The sequence below is a fragment of the Culex quinquefasciatus genome, chromosome 2 (genome assembly GCF_015732765.1).
Source record: "Culex quinquefasciatus strain JHB chromosome 2, VPISU_Cqui_1.0_pri_paternal, whole genome shotgun sequence".
Classification (NCBI taxonomy): domain Eukaryota; kingdom Metazoa; phylum Arthropoda; class Insecta; order Diptera; family Culicidae; genus Culex; species Culex quinquefasciatus.
This window is the reverse complement of record NC_051862.1, coordinates 134,547,298-134,570,205: the sequence shown is the minus strand read 5'-3', so window position 1 is coordinate 134,570,205 and position 22,908 is coordinate 134,547,298. Positions and strand designations below refer to the sequence as shown.

At 39.3% G+C, this 22,908-nt stretch overlaps 1 protein-coding gene across 1 annotated transcript in view; it reads left to right on the top strand.

Moving 5' to 3' along the window:
- The first annotated feature begins 11,693 nt into the window (after positions 1 to 11,693).
- The window catches only part of LOC6033752 (zinc transporter 2), a 71,900-nt gene continuing 60,685 nt past the window's right edge, over positions 11,694 to 22,908 (top strand). Inside the window, exon 1 of the mRNA XM_038255559.1 lies at positions 11,694 to 12,008. Coding sequence (XP_038111487.1) covers positions 11,977 to 12,008 — 32 coding nt within the window. The 5' untranslated portion in view covers positions 11,694 to 11,976. The remainder of the gene's footprint in view (positions 12,009 to 22,908) is intronic.

Sequence of the window (22,908 nt, the reverse complement as noted above, 5' to 3'; positions counted from 1 at the left end):
TATCTGAAATGCTGATAGGACTTGCGATAGGTGGTTTTCAAGAAGCTTTCGTCGAAAAACTGAAAGCAAACTTGTACGCAAGAAAATTCTTTTCTTCTTGCAATGCTGCCGAGCTCTACCGAGCTTAGAATAAAAGCTCGTTGCTTTGATGGGTTTCCACCGTTTCCACAAGCTCGCACGCACGGAAAGGGGATCCATCGCCAAATCGCGATAAAGTTCGCTAAAACTAGCGAAAAATGTCGCTAATTTCTCAGCCTGCACAAAAATTACCTAGAATCGCTAATTTTTTTCGCTGGTTTGGAAACCGATGAAATTCTACCAAACCAGTGAAAAAAAACACTGGTTTGGTGAAAAATGTCGCTGTTTGGGGGATCAGTTTTGCTAGAATCATAAAATTTTCTCGCTGGTTTGGAAAAAGCGGCAGGGCATCAAAATCAACCAGGAGATTATTGTACTGGTTTTGGGAAACAATTCGCTGGTCCAGCGGATTTTTTCACTGAACTGGTGTTCTTTTACGCTGGATCAGCGTTTTCTATCGCTGACGTCCGGGTTTTTTTTCCGGCGGCAGCAGCTCGTACCAAAATCAACCAGGAGATTATTCTACTGGTTTCGGCTAAAAATCCGCTGGTTCAGCGAATGTTTCCACTGGACCAGTGTTTTTTTGCACTGGATCAGCATTTTTTATCACCGACGTTTGTTTTTTTTTGTTTTGGCGGCAGAAGCCTATGCCAAAATAAACCAGAGGATTTGAGAACCAGAGATTAATTGGGAATCGTGTAAAGATTTCGCAGTAACGGAAGCAGAATTAAAAGAAAGTCCAGCCAGGTTGTACTTACTTGCCACAGCACAAACTGTTCCGCGGCCATGGTCAAGTTCCTCGCCTACGATTCTTGCTGCCACCTGCGACAATTTGTGCACTCATCTATGCAGCAGTACAAATACATCTCCAGCTTCACTGCACCGTATTTTTCTGCTGCGAGAACTTTATGGAAACGAGCTTCTTTTCATTGAAAAGAACCATCACCTGTTGAGTATGTATTTTAATGCTGAACACTTGATGCAGAACTTTTTCATGCTTTTTTGTTTTGAAAAAACCCCTAAAGCAATTCGATTGCCACAAATCGCTTCCAAACGTGAACAATAACAAACATTTATGACGGCTGTCTGAAGGATGTGTATCAAACCAGCGAAAACTTTCGCTGGAAAAGAAACCGTTTCGGTAATAACAAACCAGCGAAACCAAGTTGCTGAATTTGATTTCGCGCAGCCACCTTTTTCAGCGAAAAATTTCGCTGGTTTAGAGAAAAATTTCGCTGATATCAGCAAAACCAACCCAGCAAAATTCGGTCGCTGGTTTGGCGATCGATCCCCTTTCCGTGCGCCTTTTCCGGGAGAGTCGCACAGCCTGAAGCATCGTTTTTCGTAAATTAAAACTAAATTCATCTAAACATTAAACTACGTAACGCAGTTGTAGGGGAGGGGAGCTCCATACATAATATTTGAAATTTGTATGGACATTTTGTTAGTTATCATAAATGTCCCATATACAAAAAAAGCAAGCTGAGAAAAACGCAAGGCAAGTTTGTCCCACACTGGGATGGGATGAACAAAGAGAAAAAAACCTATTGTCAAACTAAACCACTTTCAACATGGCCGCTTCTGTCAACCTAAACCAGTCCTTTATTATGATGAGAAAATGAGAAGTATTGTAATTTGAGTTGAAAAAAAAAATTAGATCAATTTCACAAATAATATTAAATTGCATTAATAGATCGATTAAATTTTTTTCAATTGAAAGGTATTTATTTCTATCGTACACCGAATGTTGACTTATCAGCATTTTCATTTTAAAAAAACAATACATTTCATGAACTGACTATTCTTTTGCCCATTTGAAACTATTGTTACCTATTTTTTTGCGCGTTAAGGCTAGCATGGAGATCGGAAGGAAAAGGGTCAAGAAACAGCTTTACGAACAGCAGAACAAAGGAGAGGGAGCATTTCTTGGGGATTTTCTTCGCCCTCTCTGGCTTGCTTTCGCTGCCGCTGCTGCCCATTTGAAATTTTTCTTGACCGGTTCCTTCCGATGTGCATACACCGCTTTACATAGAAATGTCATCTAGATTGAACAATATTAAACCTGTGCTTCCCATGAAATTAAAATGTGGCGTGAAGAAACAACAGCGTAGAACTGGATTTAAAAAGCAAACAAAAATAATGGCCACAGCTCGGGCCACAGTTTAGCCTATTTGATTTTATCGCACTTTTTTATTTCAACACATTGCTCCAAATTGAAAAACAAACTTTTTTGCACTTTGAAGTGAATGAATTAGTACAAATTTGAATTTTTGCCAGCCATTTCTTTCGATTCTGACACCTTAGGGCGTGCGAACTATGGAATGTTTACTTTCTTTAAAGTTGAGTAAAAATTGCCGTTGAATTCGACGTGCTCCTCTTTGGGGAACTGGGAAAGATTTATTTACTTTCGTTGCGTAACGGGACAACGACAGGAGCAGATCTAAGAAAAAATCTCCCCTCCCATTTAATGACTTGCAGGCTTTTTAGGATTTTTTTTAGATTGAAGTAAGAAAACGCATTTAAATCTTATTGCATTTTTCACATCCAAATTAAAATTAAAAATCTTTGATTTGCCAACCATTTCAAGTTATTTGTATCCGGCAGCTCCTTATGAACGGATCCACCGTAAAACGATGGAACATAAACTCAGGATTCTCCACCCGCGTCCAACCGCAAATTTTAACAGCCAAATTCAAAAAAAAAACTGCTAGGAAAAACTAAACAACATTTCAACCAAAGAGAAAGTCATCCGCATGCTTGAGCACAGAGTTGAAAAACATCATCACGAAAATTTGAATTGTCAAGCTAGCTGAATTTTTGTTTTCAAACACGAATTTTCTTGCAAAAAAACAGAAGAAGAATACAAACGTAAACACTCAAAAAGAAGACTCTATCCAGCCGTCCCGTCCCAGGTCCCACACATAAAGCTACATGTCGTCTGTTGTGTGCTATCCTGTGGCAACGACCATTTAGTACTATTCGAGAAAATCGATTTTAAAAGTTTGATGATAAATATTTTCAAAACTATGAATGATAGAGCCAAACTTTTTGAAGCAAACGGTTCGTATACTATCGCTTAACAAACGCTCCAAGTTTCAACTAATTTGGTCACACCAGTTGAAAGATACAGTAAATTATGTAAACAAAAATATGAAAAGCACGTGTCACAAGTGTGTTTCGAAAGTAAACAGGTACTACGTGTCACAAGTGTGCACAGAATTCCCATACAAACTAAAATAGACTTAAATAAATAGTTTAATCGACTTAATCAGTATATTTTCAAAAACAAAAAATTGCATTGACCTAAGAAAGTGTGTATCAACATAAATTTGTGAAAAACAAGAAAAAATTTCCACATTTTTCAACAACATGTATGACGTGTCATATTGATGATAAATTGGTCTATGTCACAAGTGTGTATTGCGATATCCGGGAAACAGAAGCGAGTCCCGAGCAGACGGAAATAACTTGAGAATAACATTTTTTGATATTTGAAAATACTAGGCCAATAACATTTAATGTTTTTATAACAAGATTTGTTATTCGTCGTTTTGAATTTTTGGTTATTGGATTGTTATTGTAATAACAGTCAAATAACATTCTTAGTCAACTGTTCGTTAAAGTATTGACGAAAATATCAAACCGCCGTCAATAGATTGACAAAAAATAAAAACATTAATTCTGTCCAACCCCTAGCTTAAGGGCTTCTTTTCAAATATCCGTGACCTAGAAAATATTGAACCCAGATATTTTTGATTTATTTTAATTTTAAAATTTTCTATGTATAAGGAGGCGCGCGATACTTCTTGAATCTTCACCTTTGGTCAAATTTGAATTGAAAGGGTTCAGGAAAAAGGATGCAGTCAAGACTCAATCGAATATTTCTGAGTACAAAACTATTATTGTCTATTATTTTTTAATTAATTTAATTTTTTATGATACTACAAATTTGGGTTAGAGAGGATTAACAGGGTATCATATAGTGATCAAAGTGAAATAACACAATAAGAGCATTCCAACCACAATAAAAATGCTCAAAAAAAAAACATAATGGCATCTAATAAATCCTGAATAAAAAACTTAAAAATATAAGAAGATCTGTTAAACCTGCATTATAACAAATACTGAACAGGTAAAAAAATTGTTGAATTTAAGATAACTCCGACTCCGGGTTATCAGAAATTTCCGGCTCCGACTCCGACTCTAGCTCATAAAATTTAGCCGACTCCGGCTCCGACTCCGACTCCAGTTGTTCGAGTTTTGATGACTCCGACTCCGACTCCGACTTCAGGTCCCCAAAAAGACCCGACTCCACCGACTCCGGCTCCGACTCCGACTCCACAGCCCTGGTTATGATAACATCAAATGTTATTAAACTCTTATGCAAAAATGAATTTTTCTTGAAGATTCCATAACACTTTCTGTTATTGAAATGGCATGAATTTTGTTATTACCGTCTGCCCGGGGTTCCCAAAATCGGGTTAAAGCATCTTGTAGTGTTTGTGAAGTATAGCTAAACTTCATTATTAACTCATTTTCGACCAAAATGGTCTATGTCACAAGATAGCACACAGCAGACGATGTTATGTTTTCGCGAAAATAACTGGATTTCCTCCAGATTTCTAGAATAAAGTAGGGTAGCGAGACACTTTTGGTTTTTAACATTCAACGACTTTTGAGGAGCTTTCTGTTGCATTTGCTTTCTTTTAATGTGTTTGACCAAAATATGAAATCGATCTGACGTCTACAGCCATCAAAGTGTCTCATTGTTACCCATGGGCTGACAAGAGTGGGGAACAACAGATTCTAAAAAAATGTCCTCGTAGTTTATGGATGGCCCCTAACTCAAAAGTTATGAAAATGCATATCTGACATTTAAAAATAATAATCTGCGAATTACCACCGTGCAGCTGGAAATGACTCAGAAAGACGGAATTACGTCGCCGACGTTGTTTATCGTCAAAACTCTCTCTCTCGCGGGAAAAGATAAACTGCATCCGTCACCATCTTGCCAGCGTCGATTGCACGCGATACCAACCAATTTTTCACCGAGACGGCTGCTGCTGCTGCTGCAAGCAACCTCCTTCTCACCGAGCAAGATCAAGAAAAAGTTGTTTTATTGGACTTGAACAAGTTGATAATGGCATCGCGATAACAGTTTGTAACAGTTTGAATTGAGCAAATAACAGTTAGATACAGAGTGCGAGTATCTTTTACTTGTGATGGTTGAACAAATCTTTTGAAATTGTATTTTTTTTGTTCACAGAGAATATAGGGATATTTTTTAAAAATAAGTGCCTAATTAGCAGCTGATTTCAAACTTAACTAAATATATTTTATTCAAAAGTAAAGAACACAATCTACCTCTTTACCTTAAAGTTTCAACAGTTTGACTAAACAAAGGCTTCTGAATCCCCTCGTCATGGTACATCTCTTATCTCGTTTCTTCTCTAAGCGAAAAGATAAGAAGATCTCCCAATGAAACTCGTCTAATGTCAGTCATCATCATCGTCATCATCTGATCCACATTTAGAGATCTTCAAGCTATTGTCAACTCCAGTGAGGATACAGCTGAAGATCGTTGAACAACTGGCTAGTGGTTTCACGGGAAAAGGTTGTGTTGCTGCTAGTTAGTCCAAATTTTGGTAAAAAGTTATCAAATTGTACAAACTTTGCTATACTTGGCGATGTTTGATTAGTTAGCTTCTACTTAGTTGAAGATCACAGCATAAATCGTGTTTGTTAGTTACAAGTGAATAATCCAAGTCGTTGGTCAATACCGTGCGCGGTTGTTACATCGGCGGTTGTGCGTCTTTAAATATTCAGTGCTACCGTTCTGTAATTTATGGTCCGTAAATAATCGTTCCGTGAAGTGTGCGGGGTCGGGTCAATCGGCAGAAAACCGAACGGCAGAATGCCGAATGGCAGAATGCCAAATGGCAGAAATTTCAATCGGCAGAAAAATAAATGGCCGAATGATAAATGGCAGAAAAGGTCAAATGGCAGAATATAAAATGGCAGAAAAGGTCAATCGGCAGAAAAGGTCAATGAGCAGAAAATTAAGAAGCCGAAAAATCGAAAGGCAGAAAAATCAAAAGGCAGAAAAATTAAAAAGCAGAATAGTTAAATGGCAGAACGTTAATAAGCAGAAAAATTAATTGGCAGAAAATTAATTAGCAGAAAATTAAATGGCAGAAAGTTGATCAGCAGAAAAAATAAATAGCAGAAAATTAAATGGCAGAAAATTAAACGGCAGAATAGTTAGTTGGCAGAATAGTTAAATGGCAGAATAGTCAAATGGCAGAACAGCCAAATAGCAGAATAATCAAATGGCGGAATAATTAATTAGCAGAAGAGTTGAATGGCAGAATAGTTAAATGGCAGAATGTCAAATGGCAGAATAAATAATTCACAGGAGAGTTGAATGGCAGAATAGTCCAATGGCAGAACAGTCAAATGGCAGAATAGTCAAACGGCAGAATAGTCCAATGGCAGAACAGTCAAATGGCAGAATAGTCAAATGGCAGAATTCACTTGATTTAATATTAATAGTACGTTCATTTGAAGTGCCGCACTCGTCGGTGCCAGTTTTGATTCAATCGAACGTCATTTGTCAGTGTGCGTGGAACTCGCATGAAACTGAAAAAATATCGAGTGCGGCACTAGAGTTTCAGTTCCAAAATGGCAGCGAAACTCGTGCGGAACTAGCGCGAGTTTTTCCAAAGAAACACTTTGCTTATATTGTAACTTCAGTGTTTATTCAACATAAACAGTTTATCAAACAGTTCATGCAATAAAAGTAATAATTTTTAATAAATTGTACTGTTTAACATTTAGAGTCTTTTGAATAGGTCCTTTAAACATATGAAACACAATAGCTTATAGGACCTTTTTTTAAAAAAACTATGAACCGATGGAGGTTATGTTACACATGACCAGTCTGCCCAAGAACTATGCAAGAAGCATGTTGAAATGGTGGCAAATTTTCGATTCGGACAATGCATGTGTTTAAATGGGGAGAAAGACCGCAATGTAGTACCGCCCCTTTCAAATGTTGCTCCAGCCAGCCCAGTCACGAAATATTCTAGCAGAGCTGGTTCTGCTAAAACCCTGCTAGAACGGTGGAGCATTTCTGCTAGAATTTCAAATGGGCAACAACAGCAGCGAAAGCAAGCCAGAGATGGTGTAGAAAACCCCCCAAAAAATAGCTTCGTTGTTTTGCTGTTCGTAAAAATGTTTTTTGACTCCTTTCCCTTTCGAGCTGCGTACTGCCCTGTGTCCTAAATAGTTCCTTAGTAACTTTTTAAAATGGCGTAACCATCAATGTAAACAAACAGTCTATCCCACTTGCTCTGGTGACAGTTATGGTTGTGTAAGAGTGAGATAGAGTTATCTACGTGCGCATGTATTGCGTGTACGTACACGAAAAATTTTGTTGTACCAGCCAGCAAAACAAATGGTGCGCTAGTGAGGTCTAGCTCATTTCCCCGAATGACATTTCCCCGAATGCCATTTCCCCGAAAATCATGCGCCTCTGACGAGACAGGAGAAACCGGGACCGACGTTTTACTTCACCATCCGATAGAAGCTCAGTGGATAAGGCGGGAATCGAACCCGCGTCTCATAGCATCATCGGGATCGGCAGCCGAAGCCGCTACCCCTGCGCCACGAGACCCCACATATTGGCCGCCATCTTGGATTAAAAAGTTTTAAATCACTTTAACGTAGTTTAGGGGTCATACTTAAGCTCGACAATAAAAAATCAGGCATCGAAAAAAAATTTCTTTTCGTGATTCGATTATCCGAAGTGAAATTTTTCCGAGGCCTTCGGATAATCGAGTCTGGACTGTACTAGATTTTTTTTTGTTCAATTAACATTTGTATTCAACCGCATAATTAGATGTTGTTTTTGAGAAATTTGTCTTTTTTCGAATTTTGTTCAAGAACCCAAAAATCGAACAAATAGGTACATAAGGCTGGTACAAATTTTATTTAAAGTTTTTGTTGATTATACTTTTCGCCAAATCTCAATCCAGCAATGTGAATAAAACGATCAGTGTGAACGGGGTTCTGTACTACGAAAATCGCACGGTATGTTTTCTGAATCATAAAAAATAACAAACTTTTGATTGCATTATTATTATCATGTCTATAATAAAAAGTATATGTTTTGAGAATATATAACAAAAAGTCTGTAACAATATTCATTGTATTTGAATGAATAGTACCAAACCTTTCAACACCCTTTCCCCCCTAAAATGCTACGTCTGTTCTGAGTGAATCCAAAAAGAAAGTTGATCATTCAAGGCCAATACGAACCTTTTAAGAAATATTATATGTAGTTTGATGTGATAAAAATTGCCATCATTTTTTTCTTATAAAATGCTATTTTTTTTTTTTTTTTTTTATTATAGAGACTTTACACCATTGTGCATTCATCTCTTCAAGGTGGATAGTGAAAGAGGAAAGATTACAGAGTTTAAAATCACTTTCAATAATTATTGATCATTGCATGGTGCTTTTTTTTCTAACCATTTCTGTCTATGTTTCCAATATTTAGCGGAGTATTTAGAGAGTGAATTATCAAGTTCTTCAAGTTTATCTTCGTCCTCTTCTTCCAGGGATTTAGAAGTTATTTCACAACACTTTTTCTTATAATATTTCGCTTTAATGACATCTTCATCTTCTTCATCTGTTGTTTCTTCTTCAGCCATCTCTCGTCGATTTGTTGTCAATTTGTCATCCGCATCCAAATATGCCTGTAAGCGCTTCCGGGTTTTGCGAGTGTGCTTAGAAAGCACGGTCTCGAATCCATCGTTGTCTTCTTCGTCGATTGCACTTTTTTCCATTGCATTTTGTTCTGGTTTACTGTTGTTGCTTTTACTGCTGCTGCTGCTTGGCTCAGGTTCAATCGGTTGTATACTGCTTTTTTGGTTAACCTTTTTACTCGAATCCGCACATTTTTTGTTCTTTGCTTTGAGTTTGCAAAGCGATTTTTTGCCTATAATCGCAGCAGCATTGTTTATAGTGATTGATTTCGGCGTTGGCTGTTTCAGCAACATCCGCAGGGTCCGAACTCCATTTGGGATTCCTGGGAAGAAGTTAATCCAGCGGTCGTTGGTGATGGTCAGAATTTCGCCGTAACTCATCACTTTGACTACGTCATCATTGCTTATGCCTAAGGGTAGGTCAAGCACACGAACTTCCGTAGCGTTGTTGTCCAGGTAAATCGGGATTTTGCAACCCTGATATACCAGAGATTTGTCGATGATGGACGAGGCCACTGCTGAGTCGGCGAACTGCAGCACGGCTATTCTTCTTCTATTGCATAATTGCAATGCTCGCAAGTTTTCTTGGTTTACTTGAAGGTCTGCGAGAAATTTTTTTACAAGCTTTGGGCTTGGTTGGTTTTGGAGTTGACAGAAATCCAGAACCACACTGTTTTTGTCTACGGTGCACATTTTTAAAAAAAGCGGCGACGCGCACACACGCGCGCGCTCCGGGGCACCGGAAATTTCCCCTTGACCGCGTTCGGGGAAATGGCATTCAGGGAAATGACTATTCAGGGATATGACTAATCGGGTAAGTGGCATTCGGGATTGTGGCCCATTCGGGAAAATGACTTTCGGGGATGTGGACGATTAGGGAAAATGGGAAATTCGGGTAAAAGGAATTCGGGGAAATGACTATTAGGGGAAGTGTCTTTTCGGGGAAGTGGCATTCGGGGAAATGTCCCTTCGGTAATATGGGTTTCGGGGAAATGTCATAGATTCGCGCTAGTGTGTGTGAGATCGGGCTTAGAAAGCTCTATAGAGATCTCCACGGTTTCTCTCACGCGCGAGAGTGTGTTAGTTCGTAACAAAATTGACACGCATACTTAGGCAAATCGAGTAGAATGATTCGTCTGTCAAAATTAGCTGTGGTGGTGCACGTGGTAAACAGCTGGTTTTTACAGGCGATTGATCTACTCGAAAATAGTATAATCAAAATCTAAGCTATCTAAGCCCGATCTCACGCACACTTTGTTTTTGCTGGCGGGTACAAATTTTAACCTAAAAACCCTTCGTGTTCAAACACGCAATACATGCGCACGTAGATAACTCTATCTCACTCTTACACAACCATAACTGTCACCAGAGCAAGTGGGATAGACTGTTTGTTTACATTGATGGTTACGCCATTTTAAAAAGTTACTAAGGAACTATTTAGGACACAGGGCAGTACGCAGCTCGAAAGGGAAAGGAGTCAAAAAACATTTTTACGAACAGCAAAACAACGAAGCTATTTTTTGGGGGGTTTTCTACACCATCTCTGGCTTGCTTTCGCTGCTGTTGTTGCCCATTTGAAATTCTAGCAGAAATGCTCCACCGTTCTAGCAGGGTTTTAGCAGAACCAGCTCTGCTAGAATATTTCGTGACTGGGCTGGCTGGAGCAACATTTGAAAGGGGCGGTACTACATTGCGGTCTTTCTCCCCATTTAAACACATGCATTGTCCGAATCGAAAATTTGCCACCATTTCAACATGCTTCTTGCATAGTTCTTGGGCAGACTGGTCATGTGTAACATAACCTCCATCGGTTCATAGTTTTTTTAAAAAAGGTCCTATAAGCTATTGTGTTTCATATGTTTAAAGGACCTATTCAAAAGACTCTAAATGTTAAACAGTACAATTTATTAAAAATTATTACTTTTATTGCATGAACTGTTTGATAAACTGTTTATGTTGAATAAACACTGAAGTTACAATATAAGCAAAGTGTTTCTTTGGAAAACTCGCGCTAGTTCCGCACGAGTTTCGCTGCCATTTTGGAACTGAAACTCTAGTGCCGCACTCGATATTTTTTCAGTTTCATGCGAGTTCCACGCACACTGACAAATGACGTTCGATTGAATCAAAACTGGCACCGACGAGTGCGGCACTTCAAATGAACGTACTATTAATATTAAATCAAGTGAATTCTGCCATTTGACTATTCTGCCATTTGACTGTTCTGCCATTGGACTATTCTGCCGTTTGACTATTCTGCCATTTGACTGTTCTGCCATTAGACTATTCTGCCATTCAACTCTCCTGTGAATTATTTATTCTGCCATTTGACATTCTGCCATTTAACTATTCTGCCATTCAACTCTTCTGCTAATTACTTATTCCTCCATTTGATTATTCTGCCATTTGGCTGTTCTGCCATTTGACTATTCTGCCATTTAACTATTCTGCCAACTAACTATTCTGCCGTTTAATTTTCTGCCATTTAATTTTCTGCTATTTATTTTTTCTGCTGATCAACTTTCTGCCATTTAATTTTCTGCTAATTAATTTTCTGCCAATTAATTTTTCTGCTTATTAACGTTCTGCCATTTTACTATTCTGCTTTTTAATATTTCTGCCTTTTGATTTTTCTGCCTTTTGATTTTTCGGCTCTTTGACTTATTCTGCCAATTAATTTTCTGCCTTTTAATTTTCTGCTGATTGACCTTTTCCGCCATTTAATATTCTGCCATTTGACCTATTCTGCTATTTGTCCTTTCTGCCATGTAATTTTCTGCCATTTGGCATTCTGCCATTCGGCATTCTGCCGATCGATTTTCTGCCGATTGACCCGACCCCGAAGTGTGCAAATACATACTCGAGCGAGTATTAAGAGTGTGGTGCAAGAAGGGAAGAAAATAGCGCAGGAAGAGGAAGCACCTGGGCAAGTATCAATCCTCTTAAGTCGAGAGAGACTGCCTCGCGCCCGCCGCAAGGTCCTTGGCCGTGACCATTAGGGGCCACCTTGAGAAGGAGGAAGAGGAGGAGCAGTCCGTAGTCATCCAGGTGTGTACCATCAAGGACGAGGACTTTCGCCACACGCGTGAAAGGAATATCGGGACAAGGACGACTACGCCTTCAGCACACCATGGACAAGGAGCAGAAACAGCCCCTGATTATGTAAGTATGCATGCGACAACAGTTCGATGTTTAAGGGAAGGGGATTATATTTATTACCGTCGGTGGGGGTGAAGTTGAGTCGATGAAATATACAGCAATATCATTTGAAAAGAGCCTAAACCGAAAAAAAGTTCTCCGATCGGGCTTAACAATTTTTTTTGGGGTTTCCTTAGCCGAAATAATTAGACCCGTATTTTTTGTTTGACCATTAGGGTGATCGTCGTAGTGCTAGGGTGGTCTCAAAAACGGCTAATTTCGTCATTTTTTGCAAAAACACATTTTTCAACAATTCATAACTCCTTGCCATTTCAACCGATTTTTTGCTTCTTGCAAAAACAGAAAAAAATACGAAAAAAATCAAAATTTTCACTAAAAATGCGATTAAAATTTAAGTTATCGTTATAAATATTATTAATTTGAGTAATTATCTATATAATTTTTGGTACCAATTTTTTTTGTAATTATGGTACCCAAACATGTGTTGTCAGTCATTGACCAAGGTCATGGACGTTTGTTTCAAAATCGCACTCAAAGAGTGTTTTTGACGAAGAACTTCGTCTTAGGGCTCTATACAGGGTAGCAATCCAAAATTTCGCGGAGCGAAATGTAACGAAAAGAAAATTAACGCGACTGCAAGATTTGCAACAATAATATCTCAACTCCTGTTCAACACACGTAAAAGTGGTACCCACCAAACGAAAGGGGAGATTTCAAGCTTTCTTAATATACCTAATTAATGGCCATGAAATTTAGTTGAAGCACTTAAAAACTGAGTTTAAATTAATAAAACTGCTTCCACACAGCAAGCAAGCACGCACACAACACACACACGCGCACACTCTCTCTCTTGACTCCGCCCCCAAAGCCTTGCCTGCGTTTGGCCTTGACACAATTTGGCGATTTTTTCCTTTTGTGCTGCTGCTTCGCCAAACGCCAAAACGATTTGATATAAAAGGAAGTGCCGATCCAAAAATCAAGTCAAATCAATTTTGGACGGCGACCTGGAAGGAGCTCCTGCTGCTGCTGATGCGGGACCGAGGAGGAAACCAGCCACGAGGAAATGACGATCGGACGACGTTGCCATGGAGATTTTGCGGGACGGAACCAAGGAAGGACGCGCGGGGTGACGGATTTCACAGCTCGGCGAGCTGCCTTCACCCCGCTCCCCCAAACCGGTGACGGATTTCACAGCTCGAGGTAGCTGCTCTCATCCGGCAAATTCTTCCACACGAATGAGTGATCCTTTATCAAACACGAGATCAAACATGTACTTCCCATCCGGGTTGAGGAAGCGGCCGGATTTCGTGCATCGTGTTGCCATGGAGACTGCGGGACGGAACCAAGGAAGGACGCGAAGGGTGATGGAATCCCTAAGGGCAGATCACTTCTGATACTGAGGTGTGTATGGAGTGTGTATGTAGCGAGTATCGTACTAGATATCGTGCGTATGATACGCGACCTAGTATTAACCATTATCTATGAAGATTTATTTCAGTGTTGAAACTTTTGACATTTCTCAACGTCAAACTTTAGTGCTGTTGGCTGGATGTGAAAATGAAGATGAAAACACCAAATATTGAGGAAATGCAGATTTCCCACAAGGCTAGCTTTTGCGGTTCAACAAGCTAAAGAAAGGAATTTTCTCTCGATTGATTGAAATTCATCTTTGACGAGAAAGATCTTACCCCCGTTTGTTGGCTGAGGGAATTCATTGGCGAACTGTACAGTTGGGGCAGATTCTAGATCGGGGAAGCGGTTCTTATGAGGGGGTTCCCAACACGGCGTGTACTGTGCGGTCGACAACCGGAAGGTCAACTTCGAAAAGGTGTCAAAGTTTCTTTAACAGCACGGGATTGATTTGGACCACCATCGGTTCCTGATGCTGCAGGGCGAGATTGAGTCGATTTTGATAATAAAACCAAAGGCGCTCGCGGAGACCGATTGCGGGTTGTTAAAGTACCTGTAAGACATTGCCGGAACGACGCGGTACAAGCAACAGTTGGTGAAGTTTCCCGAACGCGTCAAAGCGCTGAACGAGATGGCAGCGGGAGGGGGATGTTACTTCGGCTTCCTGCTGGAAGCCAGGGAACGGGCGCCGTTAGCCCTGGGATGGTTTCAGCACTCCCGTACCCCTGGAGAATGGTAGTAGAGGACGGGCCACACGCTGGGAGACCCCGGAATAAGAAGGAATAAGACGAAGACACCTCGACGAAGCCGGTGGACATAGGGGTCGCCCACCGGAGAGAGGTGGCACGCTTCGGCATCCGGTTCGGAGACACCCCCGGACACGTGACCCGCGTGGTGTGTGTGTGTGTGTGTGTGTGTGCGTGGGGGGGGGGAGCTGGAGAATTCCCTGACACGCACTCGGAACTAACAAATCCAACAGAATCAACGAGCAAAAAAGGTCTTGCTGAAAGTTTCAAACAATACCGCCCCCAAAACAACTGTTGCCCTGATGCCGCTGATGGTCGATTCCGTCCCCAAATGTGGATGAATTTCTAACAGATCGAGCAACACATCTCGAAATTTCCAAATTTATTTGTCTTATGTTGCCGAATAAACATGTGTTGTGTATGCCATCTAGTCTGTTTATTATTTTGACCGATTTTGACAACTACACTGATATAAATCGTATCAAGAAGTTGACCATACCATGCCAGTATGCGCGTATGGTACGCGCGTATGGTATGCTGCCGTACACAGTATGCGGTATACTCGAAGTGCTTAACCCTTAGTGGAATCCACAGTTACACAGAAAGCTGCTCTCACCCCATCGCTCTCTCTTTGACAAATTTGACATTTTGTCAGCAGTGGCCACCACCTGGAGTGGCCGGAGGCCCCGGGGATGTTCCGATAAGGGGACATTTGCGGAACCATAATAGTTGGGGCAATATGGGTATCAAACTTTAGGGATTTTGAAACTTTAAGGATTTTGATACTAGACATGAAACTTGACATTTTGGCAGTAGTGGCCACCACCTGGAGTGGCCGGAGGCCCCGGGGATGTTCCGATAAGGGGACATTTGCGGAACCATAAGAGTTGGGGCAATATGGGTATCAAACTTTAGGGATTTTGATACTGGACATGAAACTTGGCATTTTGGCAGTAGTGGCCACCATCTGGAGTGGCCGGAGGTCCCGGGGATGTTCCGATAAGGGGACATTTGCGGAACCATAATAGTTGGGGCAATATGGGTATCAAACTTTAGGGATTTTGAAACTTTAAGGATTTTGATACTAGACATGAAACTTGACATTTTGGCAGTAGTGGCCACCACCTGGAGTGGCCGGAGGCCCCGGGGATGTTCCGATAAGGGGACATTTGCGGAACCATAAGAGTTGGGGCAATATGGGTATCAAACTTTAGGGATTTTGATACTGGACATGAAACTTGGCATTTTGGCAGTAGTGGCCACCATCTGGAGTGGCCGGAGGTCCCGGGGATGTTCCGATAAGGGGACATTTGCGGAACCATAATAGTTGGGGCAATATGGGTATCAAACTTTAGGGATTTTGATACTGGACATGAAATTTGAGATTTCGGCAGTAGTGGCCACCACCTGGAGTGGCCGGAGGCTCCGTGGGTGTTCCGATAGGGGGACATTTGCGAAACTAAAAGAGTTGGGGGAATATGTGTATCAAACTTTAGGGTTTTTGATACTGGTCATGAAATTTGACATTTTGTCAGCAGTGGCCACCACCTGGAGTGGCCGGAGGCCCCGGGGATGTTCCGATAAGGGGACATTTGCGGAACCATAAGAGTTGGGGCAATATGGGTATCAAACTTTAGGGATTTTGATACTGGACATGAAATTTGAGATTTCGGCAGTAGTGGCCACCACCTGGAGTGGCCGGAGGCTCCGTGGGTGTTCCGATAGGGGGACATTTGCGAAACTAAAAGAGTTGGGGGAATATGTGTATCAAACTTTAGGGTTTTTGATACTGGTCATGAAATTTGACATTTTGTCAGCAGTGGCCACCACCTGGAGTGGCCGGAGGCCCCGGGGATGTTCCGATAAGGGGACATTTGCGGAACCATAAGAATTGGGGCAATATGGGTATCAAACTTTAGGGATTTTGATACTGGACATGAAACTTGACATTTTGGCAGTAGTGGCCACCACCTGGAGTGGCCGGAGGCCCCGGGGATGTTCCGATAAGGGGACATTTGCGGAACCATAAGAGTTGGGGCAATATGGGTATCAAACTTTAGGGATTTTGATACTAGACATGAAATTTGACATTTTGGCAGTAGTTGTCACCACCTGGAGTGGCCGGAGGCCCCGGGGATGTTCCGATAAGGGGACATTTGCGGAACCATAAGAGTTGGGGCAATATGGGTATCAAACTTTAGGGATTTTGATACTAGACATGAAACTTGACATTTTGGCAGTAGTGGCCACCACCTGGGATGTTCCAATAAGGGGACATTTGCGGAACCTTAAGAGTTGAGGCAATATGAGTATCAAACTCTAGGGTTTGTGTGTTGTGTCTTTAACACATGGTTCAGAATGACTCTTTGTAATAAATTGTAGTCCTGATAACGACTTTTTATTGTTTGCAAAATATTTCTTAAAAATTGTTCAATGCTGAAAGTTTAACAGAGAATTGATGAAATGATTTCATATCAACTAGCCCAAAAATCTTGCCATTACGATTAGCTGAAGAAGCGTTTGAAATTTTCAAACGTTAACCAACGGCAAGTTGCCATGAGACCATCTTTGAGCAAAAATAAATGGATCTTACGAAATTACTCTTTCGTGATTGATTGTGTGGGAACCATCCATAAACCACGTGGACAACTTAGTGGGGGGGGGGGCAATTTCCACGCTCCATACAAAAAAGACTTTATTTGTATGGAAATTGTCCACGATGGGGGTTTAAGATTTCCAAAAAAGTGTCCACGTGGTTTGTGGATGGTCCCGTGGCCAAGACACGCAAATATTAACAACTGTAAAAATTTTGTTTACTTTTGTGTCCGAAGTTCTTCGTCATGATGGTTATGCCTGTAGCATTACCACTGCATCTTTTTCGGAATTGGTGTAGATTTTTCAGCACTCGTCGTATGCAATGTTTGACTCGTTCTAAAAATGTCTTCTTTTAGCAACTTGTTGTGTAAATATATATTGAGAAATCCAGAATTTAATAGGGTAGATGTCCATATTTCAAGCCAACTAAGCAAAACGCAATTTAAATTTGATGTATTCTAGAAGGCTGCCTAGTTTATTTTATATGATAATGAAGAATACTAAAGTTCGTACGTAATCAGTTTTTTGATAAAATTATCTTATGTCAAACACAAAAACGCGTTTTTCTCGGAATAGGGGAAATATGCCCATTTTAATCACTCCAAGCCGTTCGACCAATTCTCATCACTTTTGCCGTTGTCCTCTATTAAATCCACATTTTCAGATGTATCAGCAATGGAGAGTTGCTTGCTCACTTTTTCTTGAGCTAGTTATTACTTTGGAACAGTCAAAAACACTTTATGACTGCTGTAATTCATGATCAAAGTGCTGATAGGCCGATAATAGAAATAGGCTGAGAATGGGTATAGTTCCGCTACTTGATTTGGCATAATTGCCGAATCTTCAACTATGGGCAAAATATACTGGGAACTCATTTCGATGGGAAAGTAGGGTACGTTTAGTTCTCTAATTTGTAAATTACGAAATTTTTTGTATTAAAAAAACTGTATTAAGGCCGATGCAAATATTTAAAAAAGTTTTTGTCCCTCGGCACTGGCCAAGGTCAAGGGAGGGGGGGGGGGCAAAAAATAAAAAAATATAAAAATTAAAATAACAAGCCATAATCTTCACATTAAAATGCAAAAAGTGTTTTAAAATGCATTTTACACTAGTTCAGTTGTTTTGCAATCATTAGTTTTCAAAAAATCTAAGATCTGACAAAAACAAAAATTTTATCGAAAAAAAAGATTTTGCATCGAAAATTTTCAAAAAATCTTAAGATTTTTTAATAAACCCAAATATGCTAAAAATGATTTTAAACGCAGGAGAATGTAATTTAATTTGGTTTCAGCTGGTTGCACTTTAGTTTTCATTGAAATTTTGAAGTTTATTGTAAAAATATTTTTTTGCCCCCTGGGGTGGGGGGTGATACAAACTTTTGAGTATATATTTTACATTGAAACTTTCATAATATAAATTCTTAGTGAAAGCATGGAAAATTTAACATGGTATGGCTGAGTTAATTGATTTTAGAAAGATTTAAAAAATTAGTTATCGTTCATTATCGTCGATAACATTGTCGCCGATAGAATTTTCGAAATAACGATAATTCTATCGTTAACAACCTTGATACATATCATTTTGCATTTTTTGTGAGCCGTTTTGAAACATCTTAGGCTAGTTCCACAAAAAATGCTCTTACGTACAAATCTGACTTTTAAAACTTTAAATCAAAAACTCTCAAAGAAATAGCATGTATTTTGTTCATAAAGCTCTCCAAATTTCCTATAAGTTTGTCTTTGACCTCTTTTAAGGTTTAGATGAAATCGGAGATTCTTATATTGCAGGATATTTCAACATATCATCCGCTAAGGTGATAAGGGACGATACTGCCACAATGACACCACGACCCAAATGTTTTAGACCAGTTTTACTTACTTACAAAATTCTGTATGTTGCAGACAATAATTCTGTCGAGTTCAGAAATTGATTTAAATTGTGTAAAACCTGATGTGCCGTTTCACCCGAGATTCCGAGATATATTTTTCAAAATAACGCATCGGCTTTCAGTACATTCATCGAACTTAAAACACGATGCGTCTCCAGCAAACTGCGTTGGAAAATTATTTCAAACTTATCAATATTTACTCCATCTCACGGTAACTAATGCTAAATTACACTATTGGCATTATTATACCCGGGCTATTACGCGTTGTTTCGCACGCGCCTGCTGAACGCGAACGATGACGACGACGACGGTTGATGAAGCTCATAAATGGGTAAATTTTAATTAATTGCGTGAGTTCAGCCCTGCGAGCCAGCCCCCCTGTGTAGTACTTCCGAAAGGTTTGTGTTTACCTACGGCTCTGTTAATGTTATAACAGAAGTTGAAGAGGTGATAAATCATGCATTTGTAAGCAAAATTACCTCCCTAAGACGGTTTTGGGGAGGCATAATACATGTAATTATTTTTACATTTTGTCCTATAATCTCTTCTTTGAATTGGCATCGAGTTGTACCATTATTATTTCAGTCATTTCCTGAACCCATTCTAAAGTGTTAAAAGTCTGCTAAATTCAAACCGTTACACAAATTACCTTCCATTTCCTTGAAAATTAGAGCTGCCGTGTCGAAAGGCAACTGTTTGCGTAATTTTCACCCCCTTTTCCCTTTTGATTTTCCCGCCAAGGCACCAGAATTTGCATTAGGTGTGTTCTACAAACAGTAAATTGTTTGTTGTCAGTAAACAAAAGCAAAAACATCAACATGAGCGAACGAAGGAACAAACGAACGTCAGCAGCAGCAACAAACAAACATTTACGTGATTGTTTGTGACATGTGTGGCTGCACAATTAGGCAAACATTTCATAATTGCAGCCGGCCAGCAGCCACCGTGGGGTGTAAGAAACTTTTAAGCGTCAGTTGGACTGATTGTTGTTGTTGGTGGAAATGCATTTTCACGTGCAGCTCGCGTGCCCGAAATGAGTTTTGCAAAACTAGGCTTAGAAGTGGTTATGAGAACAAATGAACTCGTAAAACTTTCGTTCCTTGCATGTTTGGTTAAAAATGTTTTGTTTTGAATGGTGTTTGGTGGTGATTGCACTTATTGAATTGTTTTAGTATGATGTATCTGCTCACATCTAAAATTATTGTTCCTCCTCGGTTTAATTCAATGCTATAATTTGCTTTAAATTGCGTGTGACTATAGCCCAGCGCATAATGAATGCGCAATAAAAAAAATATTTTATCTCGCAATACCATAGAAAAGTTCAAATATTTGATTTTTTCCTTGTTCAAGGGATCATTTTGAGAATCTTTTGAAGTAAGAAAGGATTGAAGATTTTATCTCTTGTTTTCTGCCTTTATTTTAAAATTTTCACCGTTCATGTATTCTTTTTTATTCCAAGAAATGTGCACAGAAATTCTCCCTAGAATATTTTCTTCTAAGGGACTTCAAAGTTTTATCAACTCTGAGTTGGGAGGTGTACCCCATTTGGCATAAAGCCATTTGGCATGATGCCGTTTTGCATAACGCCGTTTGGCATAATGCCATTTGGCATAATGGACGTTTGGCATAAAGGTCATTTGGCATAATGGCCATTTGGCATAATGGTCATTTGGCATATTGATATTAAATTTTCAAAATTATTTCAATTCCATAGACTGGGATCAATTGGGACTACAGTTTGAATGAGGACAGCAGTTTTTAGTACATTTTAAAGATTGAAATTTTAGAAAACGATGCACTTTTTTGAATTTTACAGAATTTATAACACCACCACTGGAAACATCAACTTTTTCTTTAAGCTCATCTGGCAGCTTGCTTGCCCACTGAGAATTTTGGCTCGAGCCTCGAGTCGACCTGGTTTGAGATCAAGCCTGAATCGAGTCGAGGCTCAAACAAAATTCTCAGTGGGTGGTTACATGTGAGTCGCGACGCCTGCCTCAATCTTTTCTGCAGTAGCAGCAAGTGCTGCCAGAAAAGCTTAAATAAAAAGTTGAAGTTTTCAGCGGTGGTGTTATTAATTCTGTTACATTCTTAATATTTGACGAATCTTTACGCACTCTTCGGCAAAGTTGTTCCCTGGAACACGAACTATGAGCTCGTGAGGTTAATGAAAAATTCAAAAATCATTAAGGGAATCAAAACTGAAAACCAAAACGCACAGATTATACGGGTTTAAATCCCATTTAAATTTCAAAGCGCCAGATCCTGTCACAACCAATCAAGTTCATATTTGGGATTCGGGCTTAGTGCATCCAGGGGATGTTGCCCTGAAATGTACGCAAAATTCACTCATTTTGTTACATCCTACCAACATATACTTATTCATATTACAGGGTGAATATTAATTGGAAAAATTTAGCAATGATACATTTAGAAACTAGTATTTCTACGATTTTATCAGCAAGTGGTGCTACTTCTATTCAAATATGTACAGAAAAGTGAGATTTTTATTTGAAATGTAAATCATTCCACTTTGTCATATACGTAGGAACATATTAATTCAGCCGGGTCCGGTGGCGCAGTGGTTAGCGTGGTAGCCTCTCACCCCAGTATGGCCTAGGTTCAATCCCAGACGGACCCGGTGGCATTTTTCGAGACGAGATTTGCCTGATCACGCCTTCTATCGGATGGGGAAGTAAAACGTCGGTCCATTAGCGTAAAAGAGGTTTTGAGTGACTCACCACACATAACCTTCGGACGCCTAGAAATGAGCAGAAACTTTCAACAGAGACCACAAAAGGGGTCGTTAAAGTGGATTGCTTTTTTATATAACCCAAAAAAATTGCGGGACATTTTTTCTAAACTCTCATCTGCTGACTCCAGGTTTATATTTCCTTTAATGAAAGGGACACTTTCTAGACTTGTGACAACTGCTGAAAAAAGTTGATTTTTTTTAAATGGGGATAATGCGCTTCAGCTGTGGTCACAACTCAAGCTAGTTTTCCCTTCTTTAAAAAATATTCAGCTATATCAGCAGTCAAGAGAGTTTTCCCTTCTTAAAAGAAGGGACAATTCAACTCATGTTAGTAGTTATCTCAAGTCAAAGAAAGTTTTCACTTCTTTAAAGAAAGGTAAATTCAACTTATGTCAGCAGTTATCACAAGTCAAGAGAATTTTTCCTTCTTGATTGGAGAGAAAATTCAAACATATAGGGATAATTCAACTCGTGTTAGTAGTAATCACAAGTAAAGATAATTTTCCTTTATTTAAAGAAGGGAAAATTAAACTTGTGTCAGTAGTCATCACGATTCAGTGAGTTTTTTACCTTCTTTAAATAATGGAAAATTCTCTTTACTTGTGATAACTGCTGACACAAGTTGAATTTACCCTTTGTTTAAAGAAGGGAAAACTCTTTGAGTGGTGAATACTTTTTAAAAGAAGGGAAAACTCACTTGAGTTGTGACCACAGCTGAAGCGCATTTTTCCCTGTTTAATGAAGAAAATTTTACTTTAGAAGGAAAATTCAACTTTTTTCAGCACACAGAAAAAAAATAAGTCAGCAGTTGAGAGTTCAGAAAAATGACCCACAGCTTTTTTGGGTTGGATCCAATGCTTCTTTAAAGAAAGGAAAATACAACATAAAAAAGAAAATTCTACTTGTATGACAAAGTTGAAGAGCCTTAAAATTCCATTGACCATAGGTTGTTTTTGATATTTACTGGAGAATTCAAATGAGAATCTAATATTTGAGAGTATTGATAAAATCGTAGAAAAAATTGTTTTTAAATCAAGCATATTTTGTTCCCTAATTTTCCATACAATCTTTAACCTGGAATATCGATGGGTAAATGTCGAACATATTTGGCTCAATGGCTTGAAATAGCCCAGGGAACAATATTCAGCAAGTGGAGCAACGTTTAGAACAAAAGTTTCAAGTTCTGGGCACCCATAGCCAGCAGTTTTCAAATAAAAAAAATAAAAAAATCTGCTTTCGCCGGCAGTTATCACAACCTTATATGGTCTTCTTGAAGCAATTCCAATATTAACTTTATTTTGAAATTTTAACATCATTATGCCAAATGACCATTATGCCAAATGGCCATTATGCCAAATGACCGTTATGCCAAACGTCCATTTTTCCAACCATTTGGCATAATGGTCATTTGGTATAATGATTATGCCAAATGGCTTTATGCCAAAAGATATACACCCTGAGTTGGGTAATTCTCTGCCAACTCACAATTGTAAAGATTTTGGGAAAACT